This window comes from Spodoptera frugiperda, chromosome 31 (genome assembly GCF_023101765.2).
Source record: "Spodoptera frugiperda isolate SF20-4 chromosome 31, AGI-APGP_CSIRO_Sfru_2.0, whole genome shotgun sequence".
NCBI lineage: Eukaryota > Metazoa > Arthropoda > Insecta > Lepidoptera > Noctuidae > Spodoptera > Spodoptera frugiperda.
Window position 1 is genome coordinate 9,217,553 of NC_064242.1, and position 16,262 is coordinate 9,233,814.

At 34.9% G+C, this 16,262-nt stretch overlaps 3 protein-coding genes across 3 annotated transcripts; 1 reads left to right on the forward strand and 2 right to left on the reverse strand.

The window, feature by feature from the left end:
• Window positions 1–226: 226 nt before the first annotated feature.
• On the reverse strand, window positions 227–9,348 carry LOC118276178 (protein inturned). The gene is made up of 13 exons (XM_035594400.2): window positions 9,165–9,348; window positions 8,911–9,083; window positions 8,543–8,670; window positions 7,261–8,187; window positions 6,652–6,893; window positions 6,182–6,272; window positions 5,634–5,817; window positions 4,977–5,229; window positions 4,264–4,360; window positions 3,727–3,812; window positions 3,043–3,225; window positions 811–963; window positions 227–448 (listed from the first exon to the last, which is right to left on the reverse strand). Exons 1-13 carry the CDS (start codon window positions 9,263–9,265, stop codon window positions 343–345), a joined length of 2,724 nt encoding a protein of 907 aa, XP_035450293.2. The 5' UTR covers window positions 9,266–9,348; the 3' UTR covers window positions 227–342.
• Window positions 9,349–9,444: 96 nt separating this feature from the next.
• Window positions 9,445–13,199, forward strand: LOC118276347 (uncharacterized). Its single transcript, XM_035594622.2, has 10 exons — window positions 9,445–10,036; window positions 10,352–10,489; window positions 10,652–10,738; window positions 10,986–11,201; window positions 11,574–11,726; window positions 11,817–12,042; window positions 12,290–12,594; window positions 12,671–12,773; window positions 12,845–12,892; window positions 12,981–13,199. Exons 1-10 carry the CDS (start codon window positions 9,728–9,730, stop codon window positions 13,019–13,021), a joined length of 1,626 nt encoding a protein of 541 aa, XP_035450515.2. The 5' UTR covers window positions 9,445–9,727; the 3' UTR covers window positions 13,022–13,199.
• On the reverse strand, window positions 13,030–14,616 carry LOC118276349 (uncharacterized). Its single transcript, XM_035594623.2, has one exon. It carries the CDS (start codon window positions 14,524–14,526, stop codon window positions 13,621–13,623), a length of 906 nt encoding a protein of 301 aa, XP_035450516.2. The 5' UTR covers window positions 14,527–14,616; the 3' UTR covers window positions 13,030–13,620.
• Window positions 14,617–16,262: the final 1,646 nt, after the last annotated feature.

The following is a 16,262-nucleotide window of genomic DNA, read 5'->3' on the forward strand; positions in this document are numbered from 1 at the left end:
ACAAAATAAGTAAACGACAAAATAGTATGAGTTTTTTTAAATAGTAAAATGGAAATTGTAGTTTATTATATTTTTATTGTGATCGGTTTGTTTAACTAAACAACTAATATATTAAAAATAACTAGTCCAATCTACGCTACTATTATATGTTTTGATAAGTAAAGTCAATAATTTTTAAATGAACAGTTAGTACATTTTTCATTAGGTTAAAATAAAACAAAACTAATTCAAAGAGTAAAAGATTGTATATTTAATAAAATATCACGTTTGAGTCTTTTATTCGTATTGCAATGGACGGATTGTTTCGTATAAAAATATATAAAATACATAATTAATTAAGACTTACTCTAAATAAGAGAGTAAATAAGCGACCTCAGTGAGATCTTGGGGCACGGACTCGTGGTAGCATAAATACAATTCCCTTGGCTCTGGTTCACTGAAGACTCGGCTATAACAAAAACAAAAAGAAATATTAATTTTCCTTCTGAAGCGCAAACTATTATTATTCACTGGTTTTAACTAAAAATCACGGTTTACTCGCGTAAATGAGTGGAGAAATGCAGCGTGCGCAGTCGCAACGTCGCCGCGTCTGCGCACGCTGCTCATGATGACAAGTCCCAATCTTCCCAATCCCCGATTCCCCAAGGAAAATCTCTCTTAAATTCCTGATCGGCAACGCACTTCGAACGCCACTGGTGATTCGTGTGTCCATGGGCGGCGGCGATTGCTTACCATCAGGTGATCGTTCTGATCGTTTAACGGCTTATAGCATAAAAAAGAACCGATCTAGATAAGTGTGACAATATTTACCCAACAACCCAAAACAGGTACGGTTCACAATTCTTCTTGCTAACGCCACATTGGCTCAATATATCAACTGGTGTTTGAAATAACATGCCGTGTTCTTTCACCGCTACCAGAATCTTGTTCAAAGGATTCGATGGTGCGTGGTTTTTCTTGAATCTGGAATAAAAAACGTTGTATGATTATAATATGGTTAAAATCTTGGACGTGTTCTTTAATCGTAAAAAAGGCCTTTTTTCGATATTCTAATTAATCTAATAAGCACTATTTACCTCTTGTATGCCGTATATAAGACACAATAGAAAACACATTGTGTCTCACATGGATCTTCGTTTTGGCATACCACGGGTTAATACCGTCCACATAATTTAATGTTAGCCACTTTGGTAGAGAGGGTAGTAAGTGATATTTTCCTCTAATAGGCTATCAGATAATCGGCTTATATTATGAAACTAGCTGTGCCCGCGACTTCGTCCGCGTGGAATAGTTATTTTAGGCATTATATTTATTTTTGCAAACAACTTTCTCAGCTTAAATTATAACTGTAACCCACGGTTAATTTGTGCATTGAAAATTCGTGATAGCACTGGATTATGATTATAAGGAACAATCCACACTCATTTCTATACTATATGTGTTTCCACTGTTTTCCGGAAACCTGCGCCTATAGGTTGGGTAACCGCCACCCCGGTTTGTGTTTCAGAAATAAAATTCCTAGGGTACTTTTTAGATGTGCTCGCTACATACGCGTTATAGCAGTGGTAAGTCCCCTCTTTGAAGAGTGGCTTGAGAGGTGTCACGGCGTCCTCACCTACCGCCTGACGCAGGTACTTACCGAACACGGAAGTTTTTCGGTTGGTACCTGTTTCGAATTCGGCGGGAGGAAACACCCGGGCGTTTCGTCTGGGTGTCGTCATTGCGAGGACCGCCCGGAAGATATGGTGGAGCATACAGTGTCGGTGTGCATTGCATGTGCTGAGCATCGCCATGTCCTTAGGGATGTGAATGGCGACTTCTCACGTCGGGCTCTAGTTCAGGCCAAGGAGCTAAGGGGGAAAGGGACGCCGTCTCCCCCTTCTGCGAAGCAGTCATCCTAGCTAAGGAGGAGGCGGAGCGCGTGAGGGAATGATCCTCATCACGCCCCAGCCGCCGCAGAAGACACTCCGGGCGTCGAGGATCGCGTGACGATCCCCGGCCACCGTAAGCGCGGGTCTGCGGACGGCGGTAAGAGTAGCTCGTCGCCCGATCAAAACCAGACCCGTACGTACCGTGCGTCGCGTTCTGTGGTCAATGATCAAAAAATTATTTACTTCGTTAGTAAGAATATAATTTTTTTGAGTATAGTTACACCAGGCTCCGCGTCGTTCGCAAACAATGCCTCTCCTCCTAGCAGCGTCGTGTTTCGCACATCATGCGGCGCGGGTGAATTTTATATCGGAGTTATTTTAAAATTGTAATATCTTCTAAGATGTTTATTGAAGTTTAGTGATGTCAAAGACAATTTTGTTCACAATTAAATACTCTTAATGAACAACACATTTATTTCGATAAAGATTAATATTTTTTCGTTAATACAACTCTTAACAAATAATGCATTAATTTCGACCCAGTTTGATTACCATAAAAACGATTCTAGTAAGTTAATCCTAAAAGATAGACATATATTGTCGCGGACTTTTTTTAGATCATTTTAAGAGGAATAATTCTTTCATACATATAATTTTCGTATCTTGAACCATTTTCGCAGCGCACGCAACGGAAGCCCTCAAGAATTAATAATTTCCCCCGTTTTGTCCACATTTTCCTTTATTTCTTCGCTCCTAATAGTTATAGCGTGATGTTTTATAGCCTATAACCTTCCTCGATAAATGGACTATCCAACACAAAAAGAATTATTCAAATCGGACCAGTAGTTCCGGAGATTAGCGCGTTCAAACAAACAAACAAACAAACAAACAATCAAACAAACTCTTCAGCTTTATAATATTAGTATAGATTGCCAAGTAATGTACACAGTAGTATTAACCATATGGCTTTAACCTGTCGGGTGCCAGCCTAAGTAGTACTAAGCCAAAATGTCTAGTAGAGTGTCGTTATCGTAAGTGACAAATTCTCCCCGCTTTCTCTTCTGGGCCTGCCGCGACGTCTATTGACGTTGAGTGGACTCAGTTGAGAGTTTTGCCAACCCTAGTAATATCCTTACGAAAAATGTATAAAAAAATAAGTGTAATATTGTACCTTATACTATGTTGTAACAGCTCATGTATTTGCTTACAAGCAGATCGGAAGGTTTTCACAATGTATGAGTAGAGTACATTATTAGCCAGTACTTCTATATTCTTCACTGGTGCTATCAATACTCCTCTCTCGGATTCCAAGTGTACAAAGTGAAATAATACGTTTTCTTCGCCTGCTGTTATTCTGTAATAATAATAATAAGGATTTTATAATCAAATGCGTGAAAATAGATAAACTATATCTTGCTTAAGGAAGGATGGAATAGTTTGGGCTTAAAATGGCTGAACCCATAGGTATATGATCTTTGCTAAGTAAATAATTTTATAGGGCAAGACTATCTCATATGAAACATATTAATAATATTTTATTGAAAAAATATACTGCTCTCTTTCTATAATCTTCGGGATATTGTAGGTACCGTTCACCATTTATGAAGGCCCTGTATTTCACATGTTATGAATATTGCCTATTAGTTCTGCCATCCTTAGGTGAGGCGAGAAAGAGTGTTAGACTTAATTAACGTTTGGGAAGTTTTATTTTTTCATCTAAACACGTTGGTGGTCCCGTATAAGGCAGATACGACGCTAGCTACACCCCTGTTTATAGGTACATAATAATATCTACTCGAAGTAATAAAATTTGTCTACCATTTATGAGAAAAATTCACCCGAGAATCCAACTCACCTCTTTGCAGTTACATGATTGATATCATTCAACAAAGACTTCCTGATATCAGACATGTCTAAACTTCCACTGGCTCTGCTTCGATCCTGCAAAAAACACGAGAATATAAGTATAAAAAAGGAAACTTGTATGATAATAGAGAGTGACTGTATTGCTACATAATGTACCAGATACAATTAATCCAGATTTAGATAAAAAAAACCCTACCAATTCTTTGCCCGATACCTAGTATGGGATAATTGGACGCGAGACCCCTTAATCGGCACTCGCACTTGTAACTAGACCAACACAACGACTCCGGAGCTGCGGACTACCTAGCCTTACCGGGTTTACCGGGGCTCCGGCTCGAAAAGCAGGAGAAGAAACGGGGTGGTTTTTAGTCGGTAAGACCTCTCGCCCAGTAAGAGTCTGAAGTCTGACACTCCCTCTCGCTTCGCCCAAGGCGGGAAAAGTCATAGGATGACTTTCCCCCTTAAAAAAAAGACCAACACAACGATAGAGACTTCTAAGAAATCCATAATTAAATATTTCTCTTACCAGTCTATCCCAATCTGAATCCGAGCCAGACGAGTCCCGACGATTTCTTTGTTCTCTATCCGCCCTTCTACCTTGTATCCTTTCTTCACTTACTTCACTGAAAATAGACAAATATTCAAATTAGCACCATCTCGTGAGCAAATAAAAACGATACCTAGCGGGTTTACTGGGGTTTCGGCTCGAAGGGCAGAAATAATAACGGGGTGGTTTTTAGTTAGTAAGAGTCTGACATTCCCGCTCGCCTCGCCCAAGGCGGGAGAATTCATTGGGTGATTTTCCCCCCTTAAAAAAAGCCCTTACTATGGTGACTAGTGCCCGGTTTCTGAAGATCTCAGTTAAATTCTCATTTACTATCAATTTAATAAAGTTATGGAAAAGATAATCCTTGGTTAACTATCATTGCGTTTCTGAATACGCCGAAAAAGAGCCATTCGATAACTGATGAAACCGATAGCTAGTTCCTTACTGCGCTACTAGATGGGTTTCATTAACCTTTAGTAAACGTCGTTCTACGTGGAGGACTAAGGGCGTGGAGGCCTTTGTTCAGCAGTGGACGGCTCTCGGCTGATGATGATGGTATCATCATCATCTGGTCTGGTCTGGTCATCTGATCGTTCCGTATGGATGATACGCAGATCCATGAAAGTTTTTTTATTGTCTTATACAAATGAGAGGTGAAAGAGTTTTTAGAATTCATATCACTAGCGCCTTACCTATTACTCTTCAAGCTGTTAGAATCCTCAGAATAACTAACATCAAGGCTAGAATGCCTATACTTTGGCGCGGTACTATAAGTCTGTGCGTAGAGACTGTGATGGCTGCCATAATTGGTGAGAGAGTTCATAGAATTCATGTCACTAGTACTTGATCCCACGTTGATCTGTTCTGAAGAGTTGTGACGACGTTTGTCCGTCTGCTTTGATAGTTTCAGGGTTGAGGTTTTGAGTGTCGAGTCTGGTTTTAGTGCTGGAATAATGATGTGAGTAAAGTGAGTATGGCATTAATTTGAACTAGCATTTGATGCAGGTGTGACTAATGCACACGGACTCGTGGTTGATTACCACAAATACAAAGTACAAGACATAGAGTTATTTATGAAGTTGCTTCTGGCAGCGGCTTCGCTTGCGTTCCTGTAGCATAAAAAGTATCCTATCACCCAAGGCAGCTCATACCCTGTCTGTATACCAAACTTCATCAAAATCAGTTCAGCGTAATTGATGGATAAACATCCAAACAAACAAAATGTCACATTTATAATATTAGGTGACATTTTGGAATTTCAAAAAATATATAATAGAAATAGAAATACAAAAATTCACAGTATGTGTCTTAAATCATTAAATAATCATCTAATCTAAAAAAGAACTTACAATTAATGTCTCTAATTTTCCTTCCATACTTTGTAAGATATTCAGGCGACGTTTCAACTTGAGGCTGTGAATTAGAATTGAACCAGGATACCAGATACTTGTTCAATCCAACATCATACAATAACTCTAGGCAACTCTCACACTCTTCCACGTAGAATGGAGATGGCGGGGTCACTCCGACGGCCTGGAAATTGAAAGAGGTATGTTATAAATAGTTGTTGAAGTATAAAAACTGTTAAATTCACTTTAAAAGTCGAACAATTATTATCCAACTGGATCGACTCATATTTATACTGAGAAACTCGCTAAGAGGAACTGATTTGCAGTGAATGTGGGCAAATATCTACAGCAAAAACTGGCTATGTCAATCACTAAGAGTACACCAGAGACGCTCTCAGTAATCTGACTGTAGCAAATGCCTGTAGCCGAAATCGGCAAATACTGCTTCCATAAGCAACATTATGTACGACTAAGCTTTTGAAGAATATAGAGCGTGATATTATAATCAGATATCTGAAAAAAAAAAAATGTATGTTAACAGTACTCACATCTTCCGTACATCCACCAGCTTCCATCAATGTTGATAATACAAAATGACCTTTACCGACAGTAAGAAGAAACCAACGGCCGTCTGAAATTCTATAAATATAAATTTTGTACTACGTATTTATTACCAAGTACACTTTTAATAAGCAACCATTTAAGAATATAATATAAGTATGTATTACAAATGTAGGAATAATAGAATAGTAATGATGATTGAAAATAATATGAAATGGGATTATATTCGGGAGGCCAACTTTGACGTCATAGAACACACAAAACACAATTAATAGTTTCGAATAATTAAAATTGATTCAATCACATTTCTTAGCAAGACTAACACAAGGCCTATTTAAGCTAGTTTAGACAATATTTTACAAAACTAACTCCTATTTATCTTTTCGCTATACTCAGAGTCATTTAATTGTTATTTAACTCAGTCCTTAGCAATTAAGTAATCATGAAATATATTCACCTGAACTCATTCCCGTCATTCTTATTCTGTTTCCTATGTTCATTTATGAACACTTCTCTCCAAACGACTAGTTTCTCCAACTCTTTCTCTGTACTTAACTTTAGAATACCATTCAGACGTAAATACGCATTGATTTCCTTCAAATCTTCGTCTTGTAAGTGTGAACTTAGTAGGTGTCCATTGTAGTATAAACAAGAGCCAATCACTGTGTACAGTCTTTGGAAGTTTTCGATGTCATCTGTCTGTAAAGTAATATTTATTGGTGTCAATTAATAAGCACATTTTATCCCCGAAGGGGTAGTAATGTGGGCTATGTAATGTATTCTCACTTTTCACCATTTTTTATAAGTCCCTTGTAATAGGGGGTGAGCCTCTAGCCATATACTGGGCACAATCCCAGACTCTGTGCTACTACTGAGAAGTAGTAAACCGAAAAAAGCCCAGCAATTCTTTGCCCGACCCAGGAATCGCACTCCTTGTCCGGCAGTCGCACTTGCGACTACTTGACCAACGAAAGACCGTCAAAAGAGGCAGTAAACTGCCTTCAAACATAAGTATTTGGTTTTTACAAAAGACTTTGCTACAGTTTGAATAGACATACAATCTTACCCATTCGCGATAATCGGCAGCCTCTAATTCCGTAATAGCATCATCAACTTGCACCTTCACTTCCAAGGGCAGTGTAACAGAATGAGCAGCCAACATATCTTCAAAATATAACCCAACATTCTTCCCACCATCTTCCTTATTCCCTCTACTATTAATTACCAAAGTAACAAAAACTCGGGCAAACAAACCATCCAACTTATCAACATTATTTGGCTTAGTAAAACTCGATTTCAAAGAACCATATAGAAATTCTAAGAGCCTCACTATATCAGCTATTACTTTTTTCGCTGCAAACAAATCCACCTCTTTATTTGGAAAAGCAACCAGCAATAAGTCATTATAATGAGAAGTGTATGTAACATTGATTAAGGTATTGTTATGGAGTACTGTCGAAGTGGTTGGTTCGCTAGTCCCTAAAGATTTTGGAGCTAAATGGTTCAAGGTGACATAAGCCCCTCTGGTGTTATACAAAAAATTCTGATTAAAAGGTCTTGGATAGCAATATAGGACTCCTTTGTCATCGTCACTGTTATACTCTATGTCGTTACAACATATGTAAAGGACAGAACAGAGGGATTCCTTCAGTAGATGTGTCAAGGAATTGTCTGGAGCAGTTTTAGACTTTAGTAACCTTTCCATGTCTACCTTATGGCTTTCTGTTGGGACTTGAAAAGTTAATCTGGGACTGTTATGGTCCTCTATGACTCTTTGTAGTATATTATTAATGTTATAAGAGTTTACTTCAATGCCATTAATCTTCTGTAAATAATATCCTTTTTGCACTTTTGGGGTGTAAATGGCTCTGGCTTCTGTTAAAAATTCTGCAACTGTTAAGGTCTTGCCATCAGCATGTGTTTCTAGACTTAAACCAAAAAGTTTTTCTATTTGGCAGTTCTTTTCGCTGCTGAATATCATGCTTTTGCTGACCTGAAAAAAGATGTTGTTTTTTATATTAATTCCTATTTGATAAATAAACTTGAATGCCTCCTGAAAACTAATTTGTAAGCATTTATTTAATATAATTATATAATGTAACTAACTATCAAAATATATTGTTTTTGATGGGGATTTGGATTGGATGGTTTAAAATTAAAAAAAAAAAGGTGAATGTTGAAGCATTTTAAAGCTCTACTCAGTTCATCCAGCATTTTCAAGTATACCTTTGGGAGTACAAGATAGATAACATGGATTAGGTAGATCCCAACTTCCTACATAATAGGGGTCTTCACAAAAGAAATTCAAATTCCATGTAAGTGAAAGGTAAAAAGATAGTGTTAAATACCTGTACAATAATCAGCTTTTCATCAGGAAGCACATTCCTGTTTACATTAGATGCTCCTTCATCACCTTTTCTTGTACTACTCTCTGTATTTTTTGACTTGTGAGATTTTAATACTTTAAATATTCTTCCTGTAATTTTTTAAAACTGTTAAATTCATTTTGAAATTATAATGAGAAAGAAAAAATAGGTGAAACATCTACAACTGTAAATACAATTAACATACATTATATTATAAAATTCAAAGCAATTAAAATACTTAGATAAATGTTTGTGATTTTCATATTTTAATTTAGTTAGTTTTACTATGTAAATACAATGATCAGTATGTATTATTACAGTACTGTACTGTAGTAGTATTTGTACCATACCTTTTGTAGATCGTCGAGTTGAAGATCTTTTAAAGTTATTTCTGAGTTTAAAAGTTTCACAGTTTTCCAAAAGAGGTGTCTTCGTGAAATCCGTCATTTCGTTATCATTCTTAATTTTTATGTAAACTAATTCTCCATCTTCTCCAACATCGGAATCCCATTCAGGTACAGAGCTAAAATAAACAGCAAAGGTATTTAAAACCCAGTGAAAAGTTGGAGAATACTTTCGGGTTTATGAAGTAAACTTTATTTACCTTTCAGAATCCGAATATTTTGAGTCATCTGAGGAGTTGGTCCAGTCATTATCTGAGTCACAGGGACTATCATAGCTTACTTTACTTTTATAATTATTCATAATTAGTTAAGTAATTTATTCCCTTCACATTGTTTACAAAGAAATTGAAAAGTATGACATTGACAGGACGCGAAACGAAATGCAACAAGACAAATATGACAGAAGACAGTTAACAGTATGAAACTGACGTTGTAATGACATTAGGCTTTCCGAACGAAATCGGAAATTTTTATTTTATTTATTTAATTTATATTTACATCAAATCGAAGTGCATAATACTCGAAATAATTATTCATACAACATACTAATATAACGTGAAATAAAAAATAACATTACACGAGAGAGAAAAAGAACAACATAAACGTTTCCCAAAAAAATGGCACCAACATTCAAAAATGGCGCATCATAATATCTTATTGTTTTTATATTCCTAACAACCTCGAACACGGATTTCAATATTGTTTACAATCGGACATAAATGCACTGTTTACATTTTATTATATTCTAATTTGTACGTTACTTATGGATGACTGTTGTGGAAAAACGTATAATAATGGTTTAGTGGATTCTTCCAGTTATATCATTTGTCCGACAAATAATCTTATAAAAAATAACTATGGCCAAGGAAAAACAGAATTATCGAGCAGTCATCCATTGGGTGGAAATATTAAAACGAATAAAATAGAGGAAACATGTGTTAAAGTGCCACCTGCAACGCCCATGATATCAGCGTTAAAGAAACCCGTTACAAATTTAAAAAATCAAGCCATCAATGCCAAGATTGCTACTCCAATAAAAGTTTCTCTTGAACCTTACTGTTCTGTAAAGTTGGTGTGTATACTTTTTTAGGTATTTCTATTTTTACTCAAGTAAATCCTCAGTCCTGACTGGATTTTATTTGGTACCCACCCGTCTGGTGGGTAGTAGGCATCTGCCTACATGCAGTCCTACAGAGTACATGAATTAATATTGCAAAGCAAAGCATATTGCAAAGTTTCACAACCTGAAACGAACACGCAGCTCCCTGCTGCGGCATTGCCAGAGCGCTTGCTGATCTACTCAACTATAACGAATTTCTTTCATTCGAACATGCGGGACTGCCAGTGCTTGCACCACTCAACTAACGAATTTCTTTTATTATTTCAGGATTCAATAAAACAATTAAAAGACAGTACAAAGAAATTATTATGTTTGTTAGAAGACATTCAAGTGAAGGCAAACTTGAAAGATTTTCCTATATCCGATAGAAATCAAATCAAGCTTGTTCAATTACAAGGGGATGATGTACGGGACATTTTATTTATTATTATTATTTTAATATTTTATTTTTGTCCTATTTTCTTTGAATTTACTACGCTTAATCAGTAAGAATTCCTTCCTACATTACTATTTATTAAAGTCACTACAGGTACCTACTTTAAAATATACCTGTGTGCCTTTTTCCAGACAAAGGAGCCTCTAAATACTGAAAGTGACCAGGCACTGAAAACATTGGAAGCGAAAACAAAAGCATTAAATAAGATTTACATAGAGGTACGCTATTTCATAGAATAAAATCTTTTATTCTCAACAAGAAGGTATTTAAGCCAGTTGTCAGTCTCGTGAAATAGAGACAATCTTATTACGAAACTTCTATATGCTTGCTACTTTATCTTATTACGAAACTTCTATGCCTTATACTTGGGTGTAAAGCACCTATATATTAAGGGATCGATGTGACGTTCCCTAAACGAATACCTAATGTTGACATTATCCTCATTCATCATTTCATATTTTTTAGGATGAAGATGACGATTGTTCAATATTTAAAAGGCTGACAAGAAAATGTAATTGTTTAAATCAGCTGGAATATAATGATTTTATAATACATTTCAATGAAAATACCAAATATTTCACAAGCACTACAGGAGAAATTATAAAGAATATGCGCATTCTGAAGAAATTTTTGTATATGGGAGGCAGATATACCAAAAATGCGCTTATATTTTTAAATGAGGTATATAATTCATATTTTATGCTTTGCTTTTCATAATTCGCTTTCCAAATTGTTTAGAGCTGACTTTCTATTGAAAACAACATGAGAAGATAAACTTCTATGCTTTATCGTCAGCATAGGATTATTCGATTTGTATTTTTATGAATCAAATCAATAGGAATATTATCAGTGCTCATGGAATATTCCATTATTCCAATTACGCATATGCATATTACAATTGCAACACACAAACGGAAATATATAAGATAAAAACTGTATCGATCATATCCTCTCGTTTGCTATTTTACATAGGAGTTCCCCAAGGCTCTATTCTGTCGCCATCTCAAATTGTATACTGTGGATGCTAAATAAATAAATGTTGTAAATACACAGGGTCTGGCAGATTCAGCTTACGCAGAAAAGGTGGAAATTACTCAAGGATGTTCTCACTCAGACATGTGTAATGTTTTTGAAGACAATTCCATAGTAACTACGTGTATATCTTGGCCTTGCAAGTTAGAGTACTATGGGGATACCGTCACTCAGGTTACCGTCACCCTTATACATCACAATCAGATATTTTCTCCTGTATTAAAACTTATTTAATAATAATATAATTATGTATTTACGTTATAGAATTTGGCAGCATCATTCTTATACAAACTAGCTCAGTTGGAAGAGGGACGTCGATACCTGAAATACACATCGAAAGTAACGAATGACATTAAAAAGATTTTAAGGAAAAAAGGAGCTAAATTAGACATAGATACTGTCGAATTATTAAACGCCGTATTAAAAGTGATGCACCCACCAATGACAAACCATATAAATGGTACATACCAATATAGGCATCTTGATGAAGGTAAAGAAATAAAGAAGTTTTCTACTGAAACCCAAAGTAACCCGTCCGAAAATCCATCTCAAAGGGACGTTTCTTCCAATGTTGAAGTTAATATTGACGATCTTACAAAAAGGAAAAAGATTGTTCCCATGTATACTGATTGATTAACATACTCTTGGACATAAAACAAATTGGATAAGTAGGTAAAACCTTGAAAAATTCTTTGATTTAAAGTGTGGAATTTCTACTATGAGGTCATGTTTTTCAGGTTACGGGAGTGCAAATTTTAAGGCTCTATTAGAATTCAGAGCGCATATGTCGATAGACGAAGTTTTCACTCATTTAGACCTACTAAATAATTTGAGTAGCGACGAAACAGGCAAAATGGAACTGACAAAGAACTTGCCTAGTTTGCTGCAACTTTTTAAAGAAATGTTGCAGCAGTATGACAATAGTGAAATGAACATAATAATCACGAATATTCTAAACAATATTGTATCCAAAAATATGTTACAAGAAAATAATGAATCGGACTGGCCGAAAGCTATGATTGTGGCAAATATAGCTACTGAGGTAAAAAATATTTTGAAATTCAGGTTTTATATATAGGACTTAAGTTTATAAATTTAAAAAATATATTGTCTTTCAGCCTGTTAAAAAGAAAAATGTTCAAATACAACCATCAGAACCTCGTGCAAAGAAAAATAGCAAGAAGACAAATAAATCGCGAATTTTCTTGAAGAATCATAAAGGTATTCTATCTATAAACTGAAATCTATTTTCTTAGGTCTGATTAAAACAGTACATCTATTGCATGTTACAGCTATTGCAGGCCCTGCTGATCTTAACAAATCAAAAAGGTTGATTAAAGGTACTTTAGTTGAAGCCATCTTAAATGAATTTACTTTCTAATAATTATTTTTGAATGGTAAATAAATTACATCAAATATTTTTTGCAGACAGAAGACCAGTCATAGTAGTACCAGTTGAAAAAAAATAAAGATGGTGTATTGGTAAAAAATCTATAATACCAGTAACAATACATTATTTTTATAAACAACAACACCAACCCAAAATTATTACAAAAAAATAATTTACATTAAAATGCTGTATATAAATTTATACACAATTTTTTGTAACAATTTACATATTTATTTTATTAAAGTTTGAATACAAAATTAGTTTTTTTATTATCAAAACATATACCTGAGCTTATTACAATCTGTAAATGCATTTGGAATGATTAGTAGGTAAGTCATCAAAGCATTTTTGGTGATTTGGTAATATTTGGCTTAAATAAATTAACTTATAACAAGAGTTAAATATTTTTAAATATCAGGATATAATACCATCTATCTATGTTAATATTTATTATTACCAATACCAAATAATTGGTACTTAATAAAATAAATTTGCATTTTTTTTATCAATAATGCCATAATGAGATGTATTTTTTATACATAAATAAATGAGATCTAAAGAAAATATTTTTAACTATACCAAAAAGTTAAATAATAAAAGACTACTAAAGCAGAAAACATGAATAAACCTATAAAGCTGGCAACAAATTGAGTTATATTAAGTCTAATTACTTAACAATTAATCAAATTGACCATCATCATATCGCTCGTAAGATCTCCGTGGTCTATCATAAACCCCCACTGTTCTTTTATTGGATGGAGCTGGAGCACTTTGTCTGAATAACATTGCCAACAAAATATAAAATCCTCCCACAATTTTGCTAAAGAAATCTAACAAGCCAAGAAACATTGGTGTAGAGTTCTTTACTAAGATAGACATTTCTCTGATCAATGCTAAAATAAAGTTTCCAAGAAAGTTTACAAAAGAAGTACTTCCAGTGAAGATAGCAATAACGAAAGCAAACAAAAATGTTAAAAATTCCTTCACATTGGTTATTGATAAAACACCTTTTAGTGTGTCAACAATATCAGTACAAGTTTCATTTAGAGATGCAACACTGTTCTCCAGCTTTTTGTCAGATGATTCAATGGCTTTACATTTCTTCACAGCCCCTGTCAAGATTGGTTCTACTTCTAAGAATGCGTCAGATATATGCCTCAAACATTTTAATGTGACCATCACTTCATCATCTCTGAACTTTAAACTCTTAATTTGGAACCAAAATGGACCAAACGGCTGGTTATCTATCTCTGTCCACAAACAAACGCCATTTGTAGAACCCATTGCTTCTGTGTCTGTAATACCTATCCAATGTGTGCTGGGGCATATCGTTAACAACTTGTGCTGTACCTCTAACAAATCCTTTTTTAACTCCACTTCAGCAGGGCTGATTACAACGACGTCACGGTAGCCGATACGCTTGTCTGCAAGTCTTCTTTCTACATAACGTCCCAAAAAAATCCGTGACTTCAATCTTTCTTTAAGATATACTTTAACCTTTGTTGGTTCAGTATCATCGTGGCTATCATATTGAGACGTTGCTAAAGATGAGTTTAGAGATGAAGCCGGCTTAATTACACTCATTATAAATTCTTTTATAAATAAATTATTGTAAAAACCACAAAACAACAAAGATCTCTCTGATTCAGCGTAGAACTGTCAACTTCAAATTAAATTACAGATGAGATGACAACTATGACATTTGACAATGACACACAGTTGATTGATAAGAACAACCCAATGCGCAATTTCTATTATTTTTTTGTAAAGATATTATTATTGAATAATTTATTATTGTTAAAATATAACCTGGAAAAACCTTATCTGTTGCTGCTTTAGTTTGTTTCAGAGATCTTTTATTAGTTTGAATAGGTTTAACTGTACATTTCCAGTTGCAAATTCTGCGTTGAAAGAAATAAATTGTTCGAATGACATAAATTGATTCGTTCGGAAATTTATTAAGTTAAGAAAAAGCCAAATCAACTCAAGGTCTTTTTTCAACGGCCTAGCCAAACTATAAAACAATTTAAACATACAAAGCAAGAAAATGGTGATTACAATAATAATACTCATTATCGTTAGCTTGTTTTCCTCTCCTGCTGGAAATGTGCCCTCTACATCTTTCTACTACCTACGCATCCTACTACTACCTACGCATCCTACTACTACCTACCGCTTTGCCTCGCTCTCCTACGCTAAAGGGCGTCCTATATTTTATTTGATTTCTATTCGCAAGATAATATAAATTGGAGACCATGCATGCAGAATACGACACATTCATTTTGCCAGACAATCGATCGAGCCACATCGACAACTTTGGTTTATCATTGGACCACCATCTTATATATAATATAGCATTCTGTGTGACTTTAAATTTGGTGAATCCGTTACAATAACCATGTTTGAGCTCTGTAAATAATAATGGTCCGAGATCCCAGAGCTGTCAGACATATCTTATTTTTACAAGCATTTAACCTTCGGCTTACAGTAGTCTTGTATGTACTTTTTAATGCCTTAATGTTTGTAAAGCTTGCCGAGTGACACCTGCGCAAGTACCAGGTGAGAAAGGTAACTAAAAAATAGCCTAACTTAACGTACATTTTTTTGTCTGATTTTAATATATATTTTGTAGAATATTACTCTGAAATCATATTAAAAAAATCAGACATTTTCCATGGACCAAAACTTTTATCAGACGCTATAAAGCTCTAAAAAATAGTGCGCCTTACAAAATTGTAATAGCAATATATGTGAGGTTGGAGAGAAATATCTTTTCGGCAAAGCAGTAGCACATTTGTAACATTCACGATGGTAATCACGTTCGTGCAAATTATCTGGTAAAACTATGATGATTTGATGATTTGACAGACGGCTTAAAGCTCTAAAAAATAGTGCGCCTTACAAAATTGTAAAGCAATATATGGTGCCCCTGTAATGCAAAACAGTAGTACAAATCATCATAGTTTTACCAGATAATTTGCACGAACGTGATTACCATCGTGAATGTTACAAATGTGCTACTGCTTTGCCGAAAAGATATTTCTCTCCAACCTCACATATATTGCTATTACAATTTTGTAAGGCGCACTATTTTTTAGAGCTTTATAGCGTCTGATAAAAGTTTTGGTCCATGGAAAATGTCTGATTTTTTTAATATGATTTCAGAGTAATATTCTACAAAACATATAAAAATCAGACATAAAAATTTAAGTTAAGTGAGTCTAATTTTTAGTTACCTTTCTCACCTGGTACCTGCGCAGGTGTCACTCGGCAAGCTTTACAAACATTAAGGCATTAAAAAGTACATACAAGACTACTGT

Bases quoted from the DNA above. Each gene is read 5' to 3' on its own strand.
- LOC118276178 (XM_035594400.2), bottom strand. From the start codon at position 9,265: ATGAATAATTATAAAAGTAAAGTAAGCTATGATAGTCCCTGTGACTCA. The intron at 5,818-6,181 runs GTGAGTACTGTT...TTCAATTTCCAG, and splicing joins CTGGTGGATGTACGGAAGAT to GCCGTCGGAGTGACCCCGCC. The intron at 964-3,042 runs GTACAATATTAC...TTTTTATTCCAG, and splicing joins CTGTTACAACATAGTATAAG to ATTCAAGAAAAACCACGCAC.
- LOC118276347 (XM_035594622.2), top strand. From the start codon at position 9,728: ATGGATGACTGTTGTGGAAAAACGTATAATAATGGTTTAGTGGATTCT. The intron at 11,202-11,573 runs GTATATAATTCA...GTAAATACACAG, and splicing joins CGCTTATATTTTTAAATGAG to GGTCTGGCAGATTCAGCTTA. The intron at 11,727-11,816 runs GTTACCGTCACC...TTTACGTTATAG, and splicing joins ATGGGGATACCGTCACTCAG to AATTTGGCAGCATCATTCTT.
- LOC118276349 (XM_035594623.2), bottom strand. From the start codon at position 14,526: ATGAGTGTAATTAAGCCGGCTTCATCTCTAAACTCATCTTTAGCAACG.